The sequence below is a fragment of the Mustela nigripes genome, chromosome 16 (genome assembly GCF_022355385.1).
Source record: "Mustela nigripes isolate SB6536 chromosome 16, MUSNIG.SB6536, whole genome shotgun sequence".
Taxonomy (NCBI): Eukaryota; Metazoa; Chordata; class Mammalia; order Carnivora; family Mustelidae; genus Mustela; species Mustela nigripes.
In genome coordinates this window covers 47829639-47850298 of record NC_081572.1, presented here as the reverse complement: position 1 = coordinate 47850298, position 20660 = coordinate 47829639, and the positions used below count along the sequence as shown (strand labels likewise).

The 20660-nt window shown below is 59.9% G+C and overlaps 1 protein-coding gene across 1 annotated transcript in view; it reads left to right on the top strand.

Annotated features, from left to right (window-relative positions):
* Positions 1 to 20660, top strand: part of MYO15A (myosin XVA) — a 50578-nt gene that overhangs the window by 15966 nt on the left and 13952 nt on the right. Inside the window, exons 15-55 of the mRNA XM_059380588.1 lie at positions 24 to 119; positions 545 to 676; positions 1127 to 1252; positions 1884 to 1961; positions 2762 to 2910; positions 3025 to 3070; positions 3242 to 3366; positions 3637 to 3754; positions 4034 to 4209; positions 4685 to 4769; positions 5424 to 5477; positions 5574 to 5655; positions 5741 to 5871; positions 6362 to 6457; positions 7429 to 7664; positions 9014 to 9195; positions 9480 to 9552; positions 9760 to 9951; positions 10259 to 10410; positions 10517 to 10611; positions 11069 to 11189; positions 11411 to 11478; positions 11553 to 11630; positions 11790 to 11970; positions 12089 to 12221; positions 12552 to 12657; positions 12798 to 12870; positions 14191 to 14312; positions 14546 to 14605; positions 15065 to 15140; positions 15482 to 15597; positions 15682 to 15800; positions 16817 to 16958; positions 17586 to 17697; positions 17776 to 17850; positions 18329 to 18507; positions 19125 to 19240; positions 19514 to 19586; positions 19846 to 19918; positions 20157 to 20230; positions 20479 to 20561. Coding sequence (XP_059236571.1) covers positions 24 to 119; positions 545 to 676; positions 1127 to 1252; positions 1884 to 1961; positions 2762 to 2910; positions 3025 to 3070; positions 3242 to 3366; positions 3637 to 3754; positions 4034 to 4209; positions 4685 to 4769; positions 5424 to 5477; positions 5574 to 5655; positions 5741 to 5871; positions 6362 to 6457; positions 7429 to 7664; positions 9014 to 9195; positions 9480 to 9552; positions 9760 to 9951; positions 10259 to 10410; positions 10517 to 10611; positions 11069 to 11189; positions 11411 to 11478; positions 11553 to 11630; positions 11790 to 11970; positions 12089 to 12221; positions 12552 to 12657; positions 12798 to 12870; positions 14191 to 14312; positions 14546 to 14605; positions 15065 to 15140; positions 15482 to 15597; positions 15682 to 15800; positions 16817 to 16958; positions 17586 to 17697; positions 17776 to 17850; positions 18329 to 18507; positions 19125 to 19240; positions 19514 to 19586; positions 19846 to 19918; positions 20157 to 20230; positions 20479 to 20561 — 4604 coding nt within the window. The remainder of the gene's footprint in view (positions 1 to 23; positions 120 to 544; positions 677 to 1126; positions 1253 to 1883; positions 1962 to 2761; positions 2911 to 3024; positions 3071 to 3241; positions 3367 to 3636; positions 3755 to 4033; positions 4210 to 4684; positions 4770 to 5423; positions 5478 to 5573; positions 5656 to 5740; positions 5872 to 6361; positions 6458 to 7428; positions 7665 to 9013; positions 9196 to 9479; positions 9553 to 9759; positions 9952 to 10258; positions 10411 to 10516; positions 10612 to 11068; positions 11190 to 11410; positions 11479 to 11552; positions 11631 to 11789; positions 11971 to 12088; positions 12222 to 12551; positions 12658 to 12797; positions 12871 to 14190; positions 14313 to 14545; positions 14606 to 15064; positions 15141 to 15481; positions 15598 to 15681; positions 15801 to 16816; positions 16959 to 17585; positions 17698 to 17775; positions 17851 to 18328; positions 18508 to 19124; positions 19241 to 19513; positions 19587 to 19845; positions 19919 to 20156; positions 20231 to 20478; positions 20562 to 20660) is intronic.

Genomic DNA, 20660 nt, shown 5'->3' with positions numbered 1-20660 from the left:
CAGCCTCACCACCCACCTGGCAGGACCTGAGCTTCAACAGCTTCGAGCAGCTGTGCATCAACTATGCAAATGAGAACCTTCAGTACCTTTTCAACAAGATTGTCTTCCAGGAGGAGCAGGTGTGCAGAGCCTCCCTGAGCACTCATGTCCCCTCCTGATGGGCCAGTGGGCCTCCTTGGGGCCAGGCAGGGCAATACTGGTTCTCAAAGGGCAAACTGGAAGTGGTCAGGTGGAGGGGAGGGAAAGGTGTTCTGGGCCGGGGGCCAGCACATGAAGGCTTGTGCTCTGGACACAGAAGATGCTGGGTGCTGAGCCGACAAAAGCCCTCTTGGCGTTGTGGGGGATCCTTCTCCCCCACTGCAGGGCTGTCCCAGGGGGAGGGTGGAACCGGACACAGAGATGGTTCGTGTTGCCCTCCCAGGAAGTGAGCTCTCTGTGGGAGCAGAGGTGCCCCTGGCCAGACCCTTTCACGGGGCTCCAGCCTAGGAGGCAGGGTGGGTGCGGCCTGGGCAGGGCAAGGAGGCTAAGCGCTGTATGCCTACAGGAGGAGTACATTCGGGAACAGATCGACTGGCGGGAGATCACCTTTGCCGACAACCAGCCATGCATCAACCTCATCTCGCTGAAGCCCTACGGCATCCTGCGGATCCTCGATGACCAGTGTTGCTTTCCCCAGGTGAGCCATGGGTGCTGTGTGAGCCTGGTGAGGTTGGTCAACGTCTCTGAGCCTCATGGCCTCATCAGGTCCAGGTCCTGCCTTCTTATCTGCTCTGGCCTGGGGGACAGGAGCTCAGGGCACCCAACCTACAATTCACAACCTGGGTGACGGAGGCTGGATAGGGGGCTGTGGGTGTCCAGAAGAGGGTACCAGCCTGATAAGTTATGGAAGGCTTCCTGAAGGCGGTGACCTTGAGGCTGGACCTCAGACTTTGATTGGAAGATGCAAGTCCAGGGTGGGATTCCGCTTAAGCCTCCCCAGTCAGGGCAGTGGGGCCACTGAGGGCAGCTGTGACTTGCTGCTCCCCAGCGCTCACCTGGAAGCAGTTTGGGCTGGAGGATTTGCCACTAGTCCCAGAACGGGGTGCCCGGGTCCCCTGAGCACCCGCTGACCCCCGCCTGCCCGCAGGCCACAGACCACACATTTCTACAGAAGTGCCATTACCACCACGGCGCCAACCCGCTCTACTCCAAGCCCAAAATGCCACTGCCCGAGTTCACCATCAAGCACTACGCAGGCAAAGTCACCTATCAGGTGAGACCCAGGACAGCCTGCACAGCGTCCGCAGTTGGAGACACAAGCACACCAGGGGCTGCAGACACTCCCCCTTGGTTCTAGTTCTGGCCCCCTGCGGATCCTCAGCTTTGTGACCTTGGGCAAACCGCTTTACCTCTCTGAGCCTATGTGGGGACATCTGGAAAATGGGGCTAATGATAGTGCCCATCTCCTGCGCTGAATGTGATAAGGAGTAGCTGTTACCAGTAACGACGCTGATCCCGTCACTCTGTTATCTCAGACATGTCCCTGCCCCGTTTTCCTCATCTGGAGGACAGATAGAGGACAGGGTTCTCCACTAAGGATGGGGCCAAGACCCAGACTGTTTATATGAAGCTATGGCTGGTGCCCCATCCCCGGAAGATGGGAAGGGTATTGGGGGCAGAAGGGGAGGGGACCACAGGAGGGGGAAGGGTCCCGTATTCTCTAGGACAGATAGGGAGATAGAGGCCCGGAAGGGCAGGGACAGAGAGCCCCTGACCCACTGTAGGGAAGAAGGAAGGAGGAGGGGAGCAGACAGACTGAAGCACACTGGGGTAGGTTATCCCCCTGCCCTGCCCCTAGGCTGCGTGGGCTCCAACCCAAGCTGCCCCTTGTTACCCCTTTGCAGGTGCACAAGTTCCTAGACAAGAACCACGACCAGGTGCGCCAGGACGTGCTGGATCTTTTTGTGCGGAGCCGGACGCGGGTGAGCAAGCTTCACCTCCTACCGCTCCTACCGCTCTGTCCCACACCCCCCACTCCAAGAGCAACCAGCCCACCATCAGGTCCCTCTCTCGGTCCAGGAAATGGGGAGGTCCCCTAGGTACCCAAGGTGCTGGCTCTGCCTCTCGCACACCCCAGGTCCAGCCAGGCTCTGACCCTGATCTCAGCCCTAACCCAGAGTCTTGCCTTGCTCTGTACTTTCTCCCATTGTTGGTCCTGACCCCTGAAGAGCCATGCCCTTAGCTGGTCCCACTGGATCACCCTGCCTGTCCCCCGGCCCTACCCACCCAGCCTGCCCTGCCCTGTCCCTTCACTGAGCAGTTTTCCCAAATAGCCCTGTTGTTTCCAGACACCCTCCCCCATTCCCTGGGTTTCCACCTTCTTCTCTGTCAAATGGGCACCCTGCTGAGGTCATTGCCAGAGTTCATGACCATGTGTGTGGAAGGTCACCTCAGGATCAGCTGCACAGTCAGACAGAAGGAAAAAAGTCAGCCCGACCACAAGACAGGTCCCTTGGAAGGTGCTGAGCACCTTGACTTGAGAGGGGTGTGGTCCAGGAGGACAGTGGCCTTGCAGAGAGGGCAGGGGCACAAGGAGGTGGTTTTCTGATCCCTGTGGTCTGGAGATTTGGCTCATTTTGTTTTTAACTTCTTTTTCCCCCCACCCCGGTCTCACCACCAACCTCTGTTTCCTTGTTTCTGTCTCTCGGCCCCTACCCTGCCGTGTCTCCCTGTTTCCGGGCACCTGGACCACTGCCCCGGCCTGCTGCCCACCCCTGCTCAGGTGGTGGCACACCTCTTCTCCAGCCACGCCCCACAGGCTGCCCCTCAGCGCCTGGGCCAGAGCAGCTCTGTCACCCGGCTCCACAAGGCACACACAGTGGCCGCTAAGTTCCAACAGTCGCTCCTGGATCTGGTAGAAAAGATGGAGAGGTGAGCATGTAGTGGGGTGGGCATCCAGCTTCACCTCTGACCCACATCACCACCTTTATGGTCAACACTTCCCTCTCTGGGACCTCACACTGCCGTCCTCCTGCCCCTGCGCAGGTGTAACCCCTTGTTCGTACGGTGCCTGAAGCCCAATCACAAGAAGGTATGTGAAGAGCCAAATCCTCTTCCCCATGATGTGTGACCTGGGGCAAGTGGCTGTGCCTCTCTGGGCCTCCATCCGCCCAGCCCACTGTGGGGACTGTTTGTAACTGCTAGTGCCTGGGGCACGTGGGTGGACTGGTGTGCAAACTCCCTATCTGGGCCGTTCTTACAGGAGCCAGGCCTCTTTGAGCCAGACGTGGTTATGGCGCAGCTGCGCTACTCGGGGGTGCTGGAGACTGTGCGAATCCGCAAAGAGGGCTTTCCAGTGCGCCTGCCCTTCCAGGTGTTCATTGACAGGTACCGCAGTAGGGTGGTTCCTGAGCTCCACAGATCCTTCAGCTCCCCCGCGGCCCCAGAACCCAGGCAAGACGCAGCCTGCCATGCACAGTTGCTCAGGTTGTTCACCACCCAAGCTCATCATCGGCCAGCTATCACAGAGCAGATTTATCCTTCCGCATTTTTTCCTAGTTTCACTGCCTGTGTGTGTGTAGGTTCTAGGAGTAATTTGAAGCTATTACAAATTTCCAGCAGGTGGCAGTAAAGTGTCTTATTCCACGGGAACCTTAGGTACCGCTGTCTCGTGGCCCTCAAGCACAACCTGCCAGCCAGCGGGGACATGTGCGTGTCCGTGCTGAGCCGCCTGTGCACGGTCCTGCCGAGTATGTACCGCGTCGGGGTCAGCAAGGTGAGCCCCACCCCACGCGCCGCCCCTGGAAGCCACAAGTTCAGGGGCTTCAGAGTGAGACGATGGAATGAGAAACGGCGCGACCGAACATTCCTGACCCAGAGAGCAGCGCGGTGGGGCTTGGTCCCGTCTGGGGACCGTTACTCGGGCCGGGCTCTCCACCCGGTTCCCGGTCGCAGCTCCTCCCACCTCTCCGAGCTGAGCCCGCCCCGCACCCACCCCAGCTGGTCCTCCCCCGCTGCCTCCCGGGAGACCCTCACGGCCGCCTGCCCTCCGCAGCTGTTCCTCAAGGAGCACCTGCACCAGCTGCTGGAGAGCATGCGGGAGCGCGTCCTGCACCTGGCGGCCCTCACCCTGCAGCGCTGCCTCCGCGGCTTCCTCATCCGCCGGCGCTTCCGCTCGCTGCGGCGCAAGATCGTCCTGCTGCAGAGCCGGGCCCGGGGCTACCTGGCCAGGTACCCTGTCCTCCCGGGGCAGGGCTCCCCGGAGGGGGGGGGGAGGGTACGACGACGAAGCTCCCTGGCCCCGAGGCGTGCAAGTAAGAGCTGAGCCTCAGCCAGAAGGATGTTCCCACTATGGCTCTGCCTTGGGCCGTCCTGCCCACCGAGCCCATGGCCCTCCTGATCTCTCCAGCCAAGAGGGGCCCCAGCCTGCATCTTAGGAGCCCTGGGAGGACAACCCATTGGGGTGGGCCTGCTCCCAGCAGTGTGGTCCAGGCCCTGCCACTTAATTGGCTGTGTGACCTTGGCCAAGCCACTGCCCCTCTCTGAGCTGTACAGGGCTCCCATACTGAACTCTGGGTGCTGATATCCTGGCCGGGCTGGCGTGGGCATCTCTGCACCTTGGCCACCCGGTGATCCCAACCCCTGCCTGCCCCATTCCCTCCCCCACACACTTCTTTCCACCCACCCATCCCCCCACTCCCTCCAGGCAGCGGTATCAGCAGATGAGGAGGAACCTGGTGAAATTCCGGTCCCTGGTGCACACATACATGAACCACCGTCATTACCTCAAGGTGCAGGCCGGCCCCTCCACCTGCTCCAGGGAACCAGGCCGCAGCGGGCGGGAGGAGGCACTTAGCACCTAGGAGGGGACTACTGGCCTCACACAGTCCTGGGTTCCAATGCCCACTCTGCCACTCGCTAGCTGTGACCTTGACCTTGCCCATCGTCACTTTACCCGCCTTCCCCAGGGGTTGTGGAGGGGGTTCTGTGAGATCTTGCTCATGAAGGATTTGGCCTGTGCCAGGTTCACAGCAAGGCCTTCAGTCGTCGGGTATGACAGAATTTGTCGACTGAAGCCACCCTAGATACAGTTTTCCTTTTACTTCAATGCCTGTCTTGGCCTGTTGTCATATAAACCAACGATGCAAAGGACAAATATAGTCCCAAAGCCTTGAAGAACTACCCGGCTTCTACTGAAGGCTTTGTGAAGGGAGAGGAGGGGACCACCTATGGGTCTTTCTCTTTCTCCCAAGTATTACTCCCTCTGCCTGGTGTCTCTGTCTCTCGCTCTTCCCTTCCTGTTTCTCCGGCCATATCTTTGCCTCCCTCTGCCGCCTGCAAGGCGTCAGCCACCCTCTGGGAGCCGGCTCAGGCTGCCCCCAGCCTGGGGCCTGCCGTCACCTCTGCCCACCATTCCCCTGCCTTGACCATCTGCTCTCCTGCAGCTGAGGGCAGAGCGGAGGCTCCGGGCGGAGGAGGCGCGGCTCCGGGAGTTGGAGGTGGGTGTGGGCGCTGGGTGGCAGCAGGGGTAAGAAGGGAGGCTGGCTGGCGGGCGTTGTGGCGGGCCTGCCCCTCACTCGGGGCTGTCCCTCCAGGAGCTGAGCAAGCGGGAGGTGATAGCTGTGGGGCACCTGGAGGTACCTGCTGAGCTGGCAGGACTCTTACAAGCTGTGGCAGGTCCGTGAGTGCTGGACCCTGGGGTGGGGGGTGGGTGTGGGTGAGTGCTGGACTCTGGTGCCCCACAACCTCCCTCTCTCCACAGGCCTCAGAGCAGCTCATGTGCCCCGGGTGGCCCCTGTGCGGACTCCCCGGCTCCAGGCTGAACCCCGTGTCACACTGCCCCTGGATATCAACAACTACCCCATGGCCAAGTTTGTCCGATGCCACTTTAAGGTAAAAGCTGGCGTGGTCCCACGTGGCCCTGGCCAGTGGGCACTGACAGACGAGAAGTCACACTGATGTCAGCCTGGGGCAGGCTCCTGGCCGTGCCCTGCGGCGTGGGGTATGAGCCCTTGAGTTGCTGGATCATGAGGAGGCTGGGGGCTCCGGGGGAGGGCTAGATGGAAGTGGGGGGCCCTCGGGGGCTTAGGAAGTGGCTGTTTGCCCACCAGTTGGAACTATTTCAAATGTCTAACAACTGGTCGAGCCACGGGACATCATCCCGTTTTTCATTTCCGACTCTCCAGGACGCTCAGATGGTCTCCACCCCCAGCTTGCTGATGGCCATGGTCTGCCCCCTTTCAGGCCTCAGTAGCCTCATCCACACCCTGGGGAAAGGAGCCCATAGCTCCCTGGCTCTTGTCCCCCTCCCTGGCACAGAGCAGTGTATCCAGATGTGCCCACAAGCCCCAGCTCAGTCCCATGCCCCGCCCTGTGTCCACAGGAACCTGCCTTCGGGATGCTGACAGTGCCCCTGAGGACACCCCTCACGCGGCTGCCAGCAGAGTGCCACGTGGAAGCCGTGAGCGTCTTCAAGCTGGTAAGGGTCCGCCCAGGCCGCCTTTGAAGTCTCAGGCCGTGAGGCTCCTTTTGCCATCCTTGGTCCTCCACTAGCCCAGGCCATTTAGCCCGGGGCTCTTCTTTTGAGGAAAGACTTCTGGTGTGGGATGGAATCTGGGCTCCACTCTGGGCTAGGGTTAATCCCACTCGGGGGATTGGGAGACTTTCTTCTCCCAGCCGTCTTCCTGGCAAAGAGCTTCCCAGGGACACCAAGAATAGATCTGGTTCCTCTCCTCGAGGCCTTCCTAGTCCAAGGGAGAAGGCAGAGTACACCTGACCAGTGACGATTAGCATGGACAGAGGTCAGGCACAGAGGCCAGGAAGTCTGACTGGAGCCCTAATCCCGTTCTGGATGGACAGAATCAGAGAGGGCTTCTTGGGGGGAAAGTGCGGGGTTGGGGGGTGGTGCAGCATTTGAGCTCAGAGTCTGCTAGCTGAGACAGATGGAGAAGGCACAGAGAGAAGAAAAACTTGATGTCAACACATCAGTTGGTGAAAGTCAGAAGGGCAGAGGCAGGGAGGGGTCCCAAGGGCCTGTCTGCCAGATCTGGAGCTTGGAGTTCATTCCAAGGGCCCTGGGAAACCAAGGAAGGTGCTTGGTCAGATGTGGATGTTATAGAGTGCTCTCTGGGGCCTGGAGCAGGAGGTGGGGGCTGGCTGGAGGCCAGGGATGCAGGCTAGAGCTGGGGCTGTATGGAAAGTGCTCGTGGAAGCTTCATGAGCAGGAGAGAAAGTCAGAATGTACTTGGGATCCCGACCTTTATCGTAGTTGGCGCAAATCGCCTGGTCATTTGGCACGGGGCATGGCAATTATACTGTGACACAGGGGGCTGTTATCTGGGCTTTCCAGGAACATGGGGAAAGGATGGGAGAGGGGTGCGTGTTGGGGGTGGTGGGACCCTGGCAGGAACCACCTTCCAAGAGGCCCAGGAGAGTCTGTTTGTGTCCTAGATCCTGCGTTTCATGGGCGACCCCCACCTGTATGGTGCCCAGGAAAATGTCTTCGGGAACTACATCGTGCACAAGGGGCTGGTGATACCTGAACTCCGGGACGAGATCCTGGCGCAGCTGGCAAACCAGGTGTGGCGCAATCCCAGTGCCCACAATGCCGAGCGTGGCTGGTTCTTACTGGCTACCTGCCTTAGCGGCTTTGCACCTTCCTCGCGCCTGAACAAGTACCTGCTCAAGTGAGTGGACCCGGCCAGGGCATGAGGATGGTGATGTGGGCATGAGGACCCCGGGGCGGGATGTAAGAGGTCAGGCCGGGCAGGAGTGAGGTCTCTGTGCTGGGAAGCTCAGGCACTGGGGCTGGACCAGAGGCTGGTCTCTGTCTCCACCGGGCTTGAGCCAGAAACGACGGCAGGTGTTCACTCTGGAGGGTAGGGCTCAGGCAAAACTCAGATGATGGCCGAGACCAGGGTCTGGGGAATTTGGGGAAAAGGCGCTGATCTGTCATGACATGGGAAAAGGGCCAGGTAGTTAGGAGTGGAGAGGCTGGACACACGACAGTCGGGGTTCAAATACCAGGTTCAACCTATAGAATACTGGATGTGGTGTGTGGGTGTAGATCTTGTTGGCATCCTCATCATATTGGTGATGCTGATGACAATGATGATGCCAGGTGAGAAAGGTGATTTGCAAAAGAGCGAGCTCAGGCAGGCCCCGGGTGCAAAGCCCAGCTCTGATACTTCCCTGCTGTGTGACCTGGGGCAAGTCAATGCCCTTCTCTGAGTCTCTTTCCTCACCTGTGAATTAGCATTGGTAACAGGACCAATGGGTTGGGGGCTGTGAGCCTCAGTGTGCAGGGCCACTCCTGCTCAGAGGGTCAGTGGGCAGCTCAGAGGGTCAGTCTTGGGAAGCTGGGGCAGCAGGTTAGGACCACTGCCTGCCTGTCTGGGGCTTCCTGTGGGCACAGCTCTGGGTTCCCTCTTGCGGCCACCGTGGGCCTGCTCCACGGCTGTTCCAGCAGCAGGGAGGGAAGGAGCCAGAGAGCCACGTATGTGGGGCACCTACCTCTGGAGGGGATCAGTCTGATTGGGCCTGGGTCAAGTTGAACCCTTTCAGCCATCTCTTGTATGGATAAGAAGCTGGAGGCGGGCTCAGAGGGGGCAGATGACCCCATGGGAGGCTTGGTGAAGGGATGGGAAGAGTGTTCAGAGTCCGCATTCTTGCCCACACCCTGCTGCAGAGCCCACCTTGTCAATGACGTTTTGCTCCAACAAGCTTTGGTGGGCCTTCCTGGAACCTGTTTGGCCTTTTGTTGGACCTCTGTGCTGGCTAAAGATACTTCTGGTTAGCCTGGGACCCTTTCAGCTTAGTCCTGGGACTCTGGGCTCTCAAGGGACCCCTTCAGTGTCATCCCAGAGCTCTGGACTATAGCCTGGGACCCTTCCGAGCCAGCCTCAGAGCTGGGGCCTTGTCAGTTTCACCTCACAGCTCTGGGCTAGCCTAGGCCTCCCTCAGATTAGGCTTAGAATCCCCCTCTATCTAGCCACAGTCCCCTCTTCATCCTGGCTCCAACTCCCCTGCCCATCAGGTTTGTGTCTGATCATGGGCAGAACGGCTTCCAGGCTGTGTGTCAGCACCGGCTCATGCAGGCCATGGGCCAAGGCCAACAGCAGGGTTCTGGGGTGGCCCGCACCTTCCCGCCAACCCAGCTCGAGTGGAGAGCAACCCAGGAGAAGGCCAGCATGGCGCTGGACGTGGGCTGCTTCAATGGTGAGCTGTCCTCTCCCCACCACGAGCTGCCTTCCCTAGTCCCTCTCTCCCTCCAGAGGGGCCACTGGAGTCAGCAGGCCCCAGTGCGCCCCAGGGATCAGGAGATGCTGGGGAGGGGCCCTCTGGGTGTGTCTTAGGAGAGAGGTCAGGACCTGGAATGGGGGAAGGGAGCGGGGGCCGGGAGGGTGCGGATCCAGCGTCCAGGACAAGAGCGGGCAAGCAGGCAGGGAAGGAGCAGGCCTGGGCCGCCGATGCATCCTGGCTGAACCCAGCATCTGCCCCAGGCGACCAGTTCTCCTGCCCGGTGCACTCCTGGAGTACGGGGGAAGAGGTGGCTGGAGACATTCTGCGGCACAGGTTGGCTCCTGGAAGGCCCCACCCTGGAAGGCACCCAAGGCCGGTGCAGAAGGAGGGAGGGGGAGGAGCAGGAGACCAGACAACCCCTCCCCCCACCATGGGGTCCACTCTGGTCATGCTTAGGGTCTGGCTCATGTTCCATGGTTTCTCCAGACAGTACCTTTTGGCTCCGTCCCTCATCCCTGCTCCTCCATGTACTGTCTCCAGGGGCCTGGCAGACGGCTGGCGGGGCTGGACGGTGGCCATGAGGCATGGGGTCCAGTGGGCAGAGCTGGCAGGCCACGACTATGTGCTGGACCTGGTGTCCAACCTCGAGCTGCTCCGGGACTTCCCGAGACAGAAGTCCTACTTCATCGTGGGTGCAGAAGGGCCTGTGGCCGGCAGGGGAGGCCCCAGAGCGTAGGTGGCTCCCCGGGCCCTTCACGCAGATGGCCTCTCCTCACACACGGTTTTTCTCCCAGCTGCTGGTTCAGAGCTGAGTTCTAAACCTAAGCTTTAAGCAACTTACACCCAGCGTGGTCTCGCACTCACTATCCCAAGATCAAGAGCCCGATGTTCTGCTGCCCCCTCCGGGTCCCACCTTTAAAGGGAGGGAGTCACCCATTTCCAGAGTCCAGAGAGAACATGGTGGTGGGGTTGGGGGGTGATTCAGGGAGAGCCACGATCTTGTAGGAGGGGAGCTGCTCCAGGGCCCCCTTCCCTACAGGTTGTTTGGGAACAGCTGGGACTCGGATGAGGACACACCCACCAGGCCCCAGGCCCAGGGACACGTGCCCAGAGTAGCTGACTCCGATGGGTACTGCAGCCACAACGAGGACGGTACAAATGGGACCCAGAGAGGGACAGCGAACTACCAAGGCCAGCCAGCAGTGGCCACTGTCTGGTGGGGAGGGATCCTGGAGGCAATGGGGAGATTAGCAGGAGAAAAGAACTTGGCTTTTGTGTCCCCCACCCTCCCAACCAGACTCAGACACCCCGGGAGAACCCTCTGTGCCCCACAAGGGACTGGACGGCTACCTGGACAGCCTCTTCGACCCCGTGCTGTCCTACGGGGATGCGGTAGGGATTGGCGAGGGTGGTGTTTGCAGACAGCTGGGACCACAGGGTGGTTCAGGAGCATCTCACAGCCAGGGCTGAGGGTGTCCCCGTGGCTCAAGATGCTCCAGGCTGACCCCAGAAGGACCCATGGGCCCCTCCTCCACCTCCAGTGGGAGCCAGCCCCCTCAGGCACCCTTGCTCATTCTGGGAACTTCCAGGAGCCCCTCCGTGGCATGATGTGGGCCCTGAGCAGGGCATAGCATCTCCTGGAACCTGTTCATTCACCTGTGGGAAGGGGGATGGGTTTGGGGAGTTTGCACAGCTGTGGGAGTACTGACTGGTATGCTGCATGACTGGAGGCAGGGCATGGAGCAGACGCCCCAGGGACAGAGGAGGTGGCTGGTGTCGGGTGCCCGTTGCCTTGGTGTCTGAGGAGCATGACAGTGAGGCAGACACTTGAGCCACCTGCTGCCCCCAGGACCTGGAGAAGCCAACAGCCATTGCCTATCGCATGAAAGGGGGAGGCCAGCCTGGTGGCAGCGGTAGTAGCAGCACTGAAGACCCCCCCAGGAGACCCCCAGAGCCAAAGCCAAAGCCAAGTCAGTGCCTGCCCCCAGGGTGGTTCTGGGGTCGGGCGAGATGAGGGGGGCTCTCCTGCTGGTTCTCGGGGCTCCTCTACCTGCTAGGATGGAGGCAGCCACGGGCCTGGCGGGAGGGGGTGAGGGGGACAGCGGCAGGGTGGGGGATAGCTGGGGAATTCCTATTTCCCTCTACCTCCCATCCCTTGGGATCTACGCCCTCCGACTCGGCTCCCCCCCAGTCCCAGGCCTAGATGCCTCCACGCTGGCCCTGCAGCAGGCCTTCATCCACAAGCAGGCCGTCCTCCTGGTGAGTGCCGGATGGGTGCGGGGGGTGCCCTGAGTTTGGGCCTGCCAGTCACCACCGCCACCACCTCTCCCCAGGCCCGGGAGATGACCCTGCAGGCCATGGCACTCCAGCAGCAGCCCCTGGGCCCTACCCCAAGGCCCTTGCCCCCGGAGGTGAGCCTGGCCTGCCCAGCCGAGAGGCGTGCTGCTCTGGGGCTTTTTTGTTCCTCTCTGGGGCAGTTGCCCCGCAGCCCGTCCTGGGCGTAAATGTGGGGTCCCTAAGAACAGGCGGGTGTGTCCCAGGAAGCACACCCTATCCCCTGTTCTCTGCAGAAACCCCTACCACCAGAGGCACGGCCGCAGTTTGTGGGCACTGGACCCCCAGCCAAGCCTGTGCTCCTCCGCTCCTCTCCAAAGCCTCTGGCCCCTGCCCCTCTGGCCAAGGCGCCAAGACCCCCCACCAAGCCCGTGGCCGTCCCTGTTCTAGCTCAGCACCGGGTTTGTCTAGAAACCAGTGAGTGTCCTATCCCTGTGGTTGGGGGTGGGGGGGCTTCCCGGGACAGGACTGGGATTGTAGTGTGTCCCCTGGGGCCTCACCCTGTCCCCCACCCCCACCCCCCCCTTGCCTACAGCTGCACCCTGTCCAGATCTGGTCCGGTATTCCACACTCAACTCAGAGCACTTCCCGCAGCCCACGCAGCAGATCAAGAACATCGTGAGGCAGTATCAGCAGCCGCCCCGGGGAGGTCGGCCCGAGGCCCTCAGGTCAGCTCTGCCCCTGTCCCCACCATCCAGCACTCTGGACGGTATGTGGGGGGGGCCCTCCTTGCTGTGGGCCCGTCCACCTGGGGAGCAGCCCCCTGCCCGGCACCCTGCAGGGAGTGAGTCTGCTCACGCAGATGGTCCCAATGATCCTTCAGCCAGAGGAAGACTGAGACCACTCTCTAGGTTGTGCTGTGTGACCTCAGGCCAGTCTCTGACCCTCTCTGTGCGCTCACATGTAATGATGGGGGTGGGGCTGGGGGTGGAGGAAGAAGTTCCCTGTTACAGGTATTTGTAGCTGGGAAGAAGAAAAACCCCTATCCAATCCATCAGGAAGGATGGCGGAAAGATGTTTGCGAAGCGGCCAGATCCACACGAGGAGGCGCTAATGATCCTCAAGGGGCAGATGGGCGACCCAGCGGCAGCAGGGGGCAGCCAGGTGAGGGACACGTTTGGGCTGCGGCCCTGGAGTGCCTCCAAAGCCATCTGCCCCTATAAGCGGCTGCCCCTGCCACTGCCCCCTTCCTGGCTCCCCGCCTCCGTTCTGCCCCCTGAGCACTCTCTTTGTGGTGGGAACAGGTGCCCAGAGAGGCTGTGGCCTTGGTCAAGCCAGTGACCAGCACACCAAGGCCATCCGTCGGACCCACTCCAGGTGAGAGGCCAGGAGGAAGAAGGGAGAGAGGGGCATGAGGGTCCAAGGGTATAAGCCTGTGTGAGCACAGGGGAGTCCCAGTCTTCATGTCCGTGGCATGTGTGTTTGTGTCCCTGAGCCCTTGTGGACCTACTCTGTGCAGATTCATGTAAGTATATCAGCACTTATGTAACACTGATTTCAGGCTAGACCTGCTCTGGCCTCAGTAAATCCCCACTCAAATCCTTCAAGGAAATACTGTTCCGGTCTCTATGTTACAGATGAGAAAACAGACACAGAGAGGTTACGTGACTTGTCCAAGATCACACGGTTCAAAGGGTCAGACCAGGAATATAAACTCAGCCCCCCTAGACTCATAATTGGAACCCTAATCTCTATGTTCTCTGCCTCATGGCAACCACAGTATATCTTAAAAGCTTACATCATGTTGGGGCACCTGGGTGGCTCAGTGGGTTAAAGCCTCTGCCTTCGGGTCTTGATCCCAGGGTCCTGGGATCAAGCCCCGCATTGGGCTCTCTGCTCAGCAGGGAGCCTGCTTCCCTCTCTCTGCCTGCCTCTCTGCCTATCTCTGTCTTTGAAATAAATAAATACAATCTTTTAAAACATGTTTTAAAAGCTCACATCATGTCTCTGCCAAGAACTCTCCCATGATTTCTAGAATGAACTCCAGACTTTTCACTATGGCCTATGAGACCCTGCACAATCTGCCCACCTCTATAACCTCATCCCCTCCCACTCTCCCTTTGGTACACTCTGTTCCTGGAACACAGCAAGTCCACTCCTACCCCAGTGCCTTTGCACTTGCTATACCTAGAATGTTCTTCCCCAGAAGATCTTTGCATGCCTGGCCCATCTCCTCATTCGGGTCTTGGCCAAGTGTCATCTCAGAGAGGTATGCCAGGTCACAGAGACTGAAGGACCCTCACAGACAAGCCCCTAGACTTTCTCCTAAATACACAAGATTTATTTCCATCCCAGCTCCTAGAACTGAGACCTTTGTTATTTCTTGCTGTTCCATCAACACCTAACACAAGACTGTCAACACAAGGACATGGGTTTTGTCTCTACTGTTCACACCCAGCCTCTAGCACAGACCGGCTTCATACACTAGGTGCTCTGTATATGCATCAAATGAAAGACTGAGCCAGAGCTGAGCTGTTATGATTGTTCCTGTGCCCTCATGACTGGTGTGTCCACTGTCAGGGGTGTGGGAAACCTCTTAGCCCTGGTCCCTTACCTGACAAGAGGTCGCCCCCAGTCCCTTCCCTCATCGGCCCTGTGTCTCTGACTCATGCCTACCCGACTCACTGTGCTCCCCAGTGCCGCCGTCGCGGTCTCTGGAGCCCCCTGAGGAACCCCGGCAGACGCGGCTGCACCGCCTAGTGAACCCCAACTTCTACGGCTACCAGGACGCCCCCTGGCGGATCTTCTTGCGCAAAGAGGTACTTGACACTGTTGAAGCCAAGGGAGGGGCTGCATGGGGGGGGAAGCCCTCTCCCCTGCAGGGGACAGGGAGGAGGGGCGGAGCTGGGGGTGGGGCACAAGAACGTGGTCCATGTAAGGGGGCGGAGTCAGAGCCAGAGGATGGAGCCCGTTGTATTTAGGGGATGGGGCCCGGTGGGAAGCAAAGCGAGGGGACTGTCCCAAGGGCCTCACTGGAGCCCCAATCCCACAGGTGTTTTACCCCAAGGACAGCTACAGCCATCCTGTGCAGCTAGACCTCTTGTTCCGGCAGGTGAGGTCTTCTCGTCCCTTTCTGCCTCAGTGTACTCACCAGGGCAATGGGTACATAGACTAGCTGTCTGCAGATTTCATTTCTGTACTCTTGGATATGGGGTCCTTGACCACAGCAAGGATGGGAAGTTGTTCTACTGAATTTCCCACCTCCACTGTCAAGGTCAGTAAGCCCACAATTTGGATTTAACCAGATACACCTGATTTGTATTGGGTTGAGCGGGAAGGTATTCAGAAATCAAATCTCAGCCCCGGTAAGTACAGGAGGAAGCTACAGCCCAAGGGCAGGAAGAGAGGAGGAAGGAGAGGGGCCTCTGTAACTGGGATCTGATTCACACAGATGACCCCACTGCCACATAAGTAGAAACCTCCGCATTCCTACTCCCACTAGAACAGTCCAGCCTGGGTTCCCAGCTGGGGGAGTCTCACCAGCCACCTGCATTGGGGTTCATTCCCACAGATCCTCCATGACACGCTGTCCGAGGCCTGCCTGCGCATCTCTGAGGATGAGAGACTGAAGATGAAGGCCTTGTTTGGTACCATGGGAGACAGGAAAGGATACGGATGGGGCATCCAGCTAGAGTCAGGCTAGCCCCTTCCACAGGGAGATTGGGGATGACGAACCCAGCCCTGATTGCCTCCTGGACAGCTCCCTTGGCTCTGTTTCTGGCATCTTCCCTGGCCAGGTGTCAGGCTGAGTTCAGATTTGCCTAACACACCATGTGTCCCCAGCCATCCTGTCTGTCCGTGGATCTTGGTTCCCCTTGTAGACACTGAGAACACAATTCCAGTATCTTCTTGCCAGGTGTCAGCCTCCCTCCCTGCAATGTGGGCTGGCAGGGGAGGGAGGATTCTGACCTGACCTGGCATCCCTTAGCCCAGAACCAGCTGGACACACAGCGGCCCCTGGCAACGGAGAGCGTGAAGCGGGCAGTGGTCAGCACCGCACGTGACAGCTGGGAGGTCTACTTCTCCCGCCTCTTCCCCGCCACGGTGCGAGCCCCCTGCTGGCCCCCACTCACCCAGGGGCTTCAGGGAGAAGACTAGAAGACTCACGTGTCCCTCATCCCCACCCAGGGCAGCGTGGGCACTGGCGTGCAAATCCTAGCCGTGTCCCACACAGGCATCAAACTCCTGCGCATGGTCAAGGGCAGCCGGGAGGCTGGCGGGCAGCTGCAGGTCCTGCGCACGTACAGGTGACCTGGGGACAGGCGGGTGAGAATGGGGCTGGCTGGAGGTGGGCGTGGACCAACAGCAGCTTCTCCTCCCAGACTCTTGCCCCAGCCAACTGCCAGCTGCCTGTGATGTGCCAGGCTCTGGGCCAAGTCCATTTTACAGACAGGGCAACTGAGGCTCTGTGACAGAAGTGGCTTGTCTCAACTCACAAAACCAGGACGTGGATGATGCTAGCAGCCCGCCACCCTGTCCTGCCTCTTAGCCTACACCCCAGACCTGCCCTCCCAGAGCTCACTGTGCAGTGTGGGTGTCTGTGTTGTGAACAGCCGGGAAGGGCAAGGGTGCTCCAGCATAAGACATCACGGAGTCTGCGGACCCCTCCTCTGCCAGCAGCCCCTTTTGTCCTCTGTCACACAAGCCCAGAGACAGAGCCTCGCTCGCTGGTTGTGTGAAAGCTCCTTGCTTTGAAAGATGCAGAGAATTTGGTCAGTGGGTGAAAGAGAGGCGTTTCTGTGGGCAAGACCTAGAAGGCTGGATTAAGAAACAAACAAACAGGGGCACCTGAGTGGCTCAGTCAGTTAAGTGGATAAGCCTCTGCCTTCCGCTCAGGCCATGATCTCAGGATCCTGGGATAGAGCCCTGCATGGGGCTCTCTGCACAGCAGGAAACTTGTCTCTCCTTCTCCCTCTGCCACTAGACCCCCCAACTTGTGTGCACGTTCTCTCTCTCAAATAAAATCTTTTTAAAAAGAGAGAGAGAGAGAGAGAGAGAGAAAGAAACAAACAGAGCAAGGCAAAGTGTAGTGAGGGCTGGAGTGTGAGTTCACAGGGGCTAAGAAATGAGCTGGAGCCACAGGCAGGATGGGGTGGGGAGGCTAGGCAGGCTCCCAGGTCCCGTGGTGGCAGGGGGCAGGGGGCTGGGGTGGGACTGGGCTTTGGAAACCATACAGGGCAGGAACAGAAGGACCAGGATGGGAAGGGAGGACGGCATCCTCCGGCCAAGGAGCCCTGCCTTCATGACTCTCCCCGTCCTCCAGCTTTGCGGATATCCTCTTTGTGACCATCCCCTCCCAGAACATGCTGGAGTTCAACCTGGCCAGTGAGAAGGTCATTCTCTTCTCAGCCCGAGCTCACCAGGTCAAGACCCTGGTGGACGACTTCATCCTGGAGCTGAAGAAGGTCAGGGTCCTCCTACAGATGCCCTTTCCTGAAGGGCCTGGGGGCAGAGAACAGGGCTCTTCTGCATCATGGACGTGCCTGCTGCCCGGCCTGGGAGGCATGGGTGTGAGTGTGTGTGTGTGGGTATGTGTGCGTGCCCGTGTCCACAGACATCTGGCATCTTTCGGACCTTTGCATAGGCCGTGTCTGGGACACCTGTTCCCACTTTTGCCAGCTCCCTCAAAGCCTTTCCTAATGCCCTCATCACAGGTGTCACCCCAGCCCCACCCCGAGCCCCAGGGCAAGTACCCACCTCAGCCTCCGCAGCCTCCCTTCCTCCCCACCAGGCAGCCTCAGGCCCAGCAGCTGGCCTCAGTGGGGCAGCTTTGGGGGGGTGGGATGGGTAAGGCCTGTACACGTCCTGACGGCCACCCAGTGTCCCTCAGACTCTCAGCTCCAGCCCTTCACATTTGTAGGAACCCCTTTGACTCACACAGCATCCTTCACTCTTGCACCCACGGAATGTTCAGAATGTTGCCCAGGAATCAGGGAGGAATACCTGTGGGAGAGAGGAGCCAGGGCATGGCCCCAGGCTTCCGGGGGGGTGGGTGGTGGGACCACAGCCCCTCTCCCGGGCCCTCCTCCCAGGGCTCGGACTATGTGGTCGCGGTGAGAAACTTCCTGCCCGAAGACCCAGCGCTGCTGGCCTTCCACAAGGGCGACATCATCCACCTGCAGCCCCTGGAGCCTCCCCGAACGGGTCAGAGATGCTGGGTACTGGAGGGGGAGGCCGGGCCAGGGGCCTCCTGGCCTGTGCTGACATCAGCTTGACCCCCAGGGTACAGTGCCGGCTGTGTTGTCCGCAAGAAGGTGGTGTACCTGGAGGAACTACGGCGCAGAGGCCCCGACTTTGGTGGATACCCCCAGATTTCTGCCCCCTCCCCGTCTAGCCTCCCTGGCTCCCAAACCTGGAAACCCTAACTGGCTTCATGAGCTGGCACTACACAGGCTCAGTGGGGTTTCTCCTGCCCCAGAGCGGTCCTCCTGGCAGCCCCCTAGCCCAGCCGTCTGTCTGTCCTCCTGGCAGCCCCCTAGCCCAGCCCTCTGTCTTCATGTCAGGCTGAGGGGTCTCTGCAAGTGTTAGTGTTCCCCTGTATGTGGCCTGGGTCTCTCTCTGCCCGAGGGTCTACAAGCACCATGTCTTCTCGTCCACCTCCACTGAGGGAATGTCTTCCCTGTCCCCGTGTCCGCATCTGTAGATAGGCTCCCGGTAGGGCTCCCTCACAGACCCTGGGCCAAGGGCAGGAAGGAGCTCGATTACCCCTTCAGGGGCCCCTTAATCCCAAGACAAGACCCTTCTGTTTGTCTCAGACCCCTTACCTGGCCCCTAGGCTGGAGGTTCGGGACCATCCACGGGCGTGTGGGCCGCTTCCCTTCGGAGCTGGTGCAGCCCGCGGCCGCCCCCGACTTCCTACAGTTGCCAGCTGAGCCAGGCAGGGGCCGGGCTGCAGCTGTGGCTGCTGCCGTGGCCTCCACAGCCGCTGCATGGGAGGTGGGCCGCAGGAGGGAGGTGAGACCTGCTGGGCTGGCCATGGGGCTGGAACGCAGGGGTTGCTCAGCCTGATAGTGGAGGCAGAGGGGAGCAAGGTCAGCCAAGAGTGTGACCAGTTCCAGGATAGGAGAAACTGGTAGGGCTAGCCAGATGTGTGACCTAGGGGATGGGACCTGAGAGGGCTGGAGGTATGGCCAAATGGGGTTGGGGTGGTGGGGGTCAGCAAAAGGATTGTGATGAGGCCCCTGGAGCAGGACCAGCCTGGGGGCCAGTAGGGGTGGGGCCGGCAAATGAGGCGGGGTTGGGTGTGTGGAATGGAGCTAGCAAGGGGTGGGGTGAGGTAAAACTAAGGAGTGAAGGACAAGGTCAGCCACAACCAGGCAGCTGGGGAAGCTAACCCTGTACTCAGATGGGGGGCATGGCCAGGTGCAGCAGGGGGTGAGGTCAGCTGGGCCTGTGGAAAGTGGGGCCAGGAGAAGGGCGCCAGGACTACTGAATGGGGGTGGGTTTCGATGGGTGGAGGTTAGGGGTAGCCTGAGAGGCTCAGGACAGAGTCAGCCTGGAGTTGGGTGTGGCAGCTATGAATGTGACCCCGTGTGGCAGGCCAGGACCTCTTAGCTCTGGCCCTCCTGCAGGGACCCCCGGTCAGGGCTGGCTGCCCTGATGGTGCGGAGGATGGCCCGACTCTCCCCCCGTACTCGATGCTTGAGTTTGCCCAGAAGTATTTCCGAGACCCTCAGAGGAAACCCCAGTGAGTGGTGGCCTCATCCTTTATCCCCACTCTGAGGAAGATCCTTCTGGGGCTTCTTACAGCCATCCACGTGGGGGCACCCACTTGTGATGGGGGGGGATGAGAAACCCCGCCAGATGTGAGGTCCGCCTGCAGCCTCTGCTTCTGGGAGCCTTCCTGCCTGGCCAACTGACGTGGGGTGGAGAACATTCTGGGTAGGAAGGGGATGTCGCCAGAGGCTCAGAGGCGATGCTAGTCAGCAGCGCCATCCCTGCAACCTATCTCCTGTTGCAGGGATGGCCTCAGGCTCAAATCCAAGGAAGGCCGGGAATCCAGAACCTTGGAAGACATGCTCTGCTTCACCAAGGTATCCAGCCCCAGGCCTGTTTCCCCATCTGTAAAATGGTGATGGCAAGATTCCCCCTTCCAGGCCCCTCGGGAAAACAGCCTTGTCCTCAGTGGGCCCCCTCCCAGCTCTCAGCACCCCAGCCACCTGATTCCTCCCAGGGGCAGGATCTGTCCCCATTGCAGAGCAAGCCTGGCACCTCTTCTGTGATGTGGACTCTTCCGTCATGAGACGGGAGGCACCCCCTGGCCCTGACACAGCTCCCTTCCTCCCCTTACAGACCCCGCTTCAGGAATCTCTTATCGAGCTCAGCGACAGCAGCCTCAACAAGATGGCCACTGACATGTTCCTAGGTGTGTGGGTGGGATGGAACCGTGGCCAGGCCCCCGGGACCAGCTGGGATCCAGCACCCCATGACCCTGCCTATCCCACCCCTCTGGTCTTGAGTCTTCCCCCTCCCCTCAACTCAGACTTGGGGCCCCATTAAGCCCCCAGCTGCCTCCTGGGGACGGACCCAACCTTGGGGTGCCATGGGGGTAGAGCAGGCAGCTAGGTGTCTGCTGGCCTCAGTGGGGCAAGTCTTTCTTATAGCTGTTATGAGGTTCATGGGCGATGCTCCACTGAAAGGCCAAAGTGAACTGGACGTGCTTTACACCCTCCTGAAGGTCAGTCCAGCAGACTTCGCCAGATGCTCCCTTTCCGGCTTGTGTGGCTCAGTTTCCCTATCTGTTACCCAAAGTTGCAAGACTTTGGGCAGAGGGGAAGCCCAAAGAGGAGTGCATCCTGCAGGTGGGGAGGGGGCTGGGGAAAGGACACCAGGCCTTTCTCCAAGCACACACCCTGTTCTTTTGTGTCTGGGGTGTGGCATGGGCCCTGGCCTGGCCTTGCCATGTAATGGCCTGCCCACCTTCAGCTGTGTGGGGACCATGAAGTCATGCGGGACGAATGTTACTGCCAAGTTGTGAAGCAGATCACGGACAACACCAGCACCAAGCCGTGAGTGAGCTGGGCCTTTCCCTCTGTCCCCTATTCCCACGCTGCGTCCTTGCTCCAGGAGTAACCAGTTTAGACTCTCACCCCCTACCCAGGTCTTCC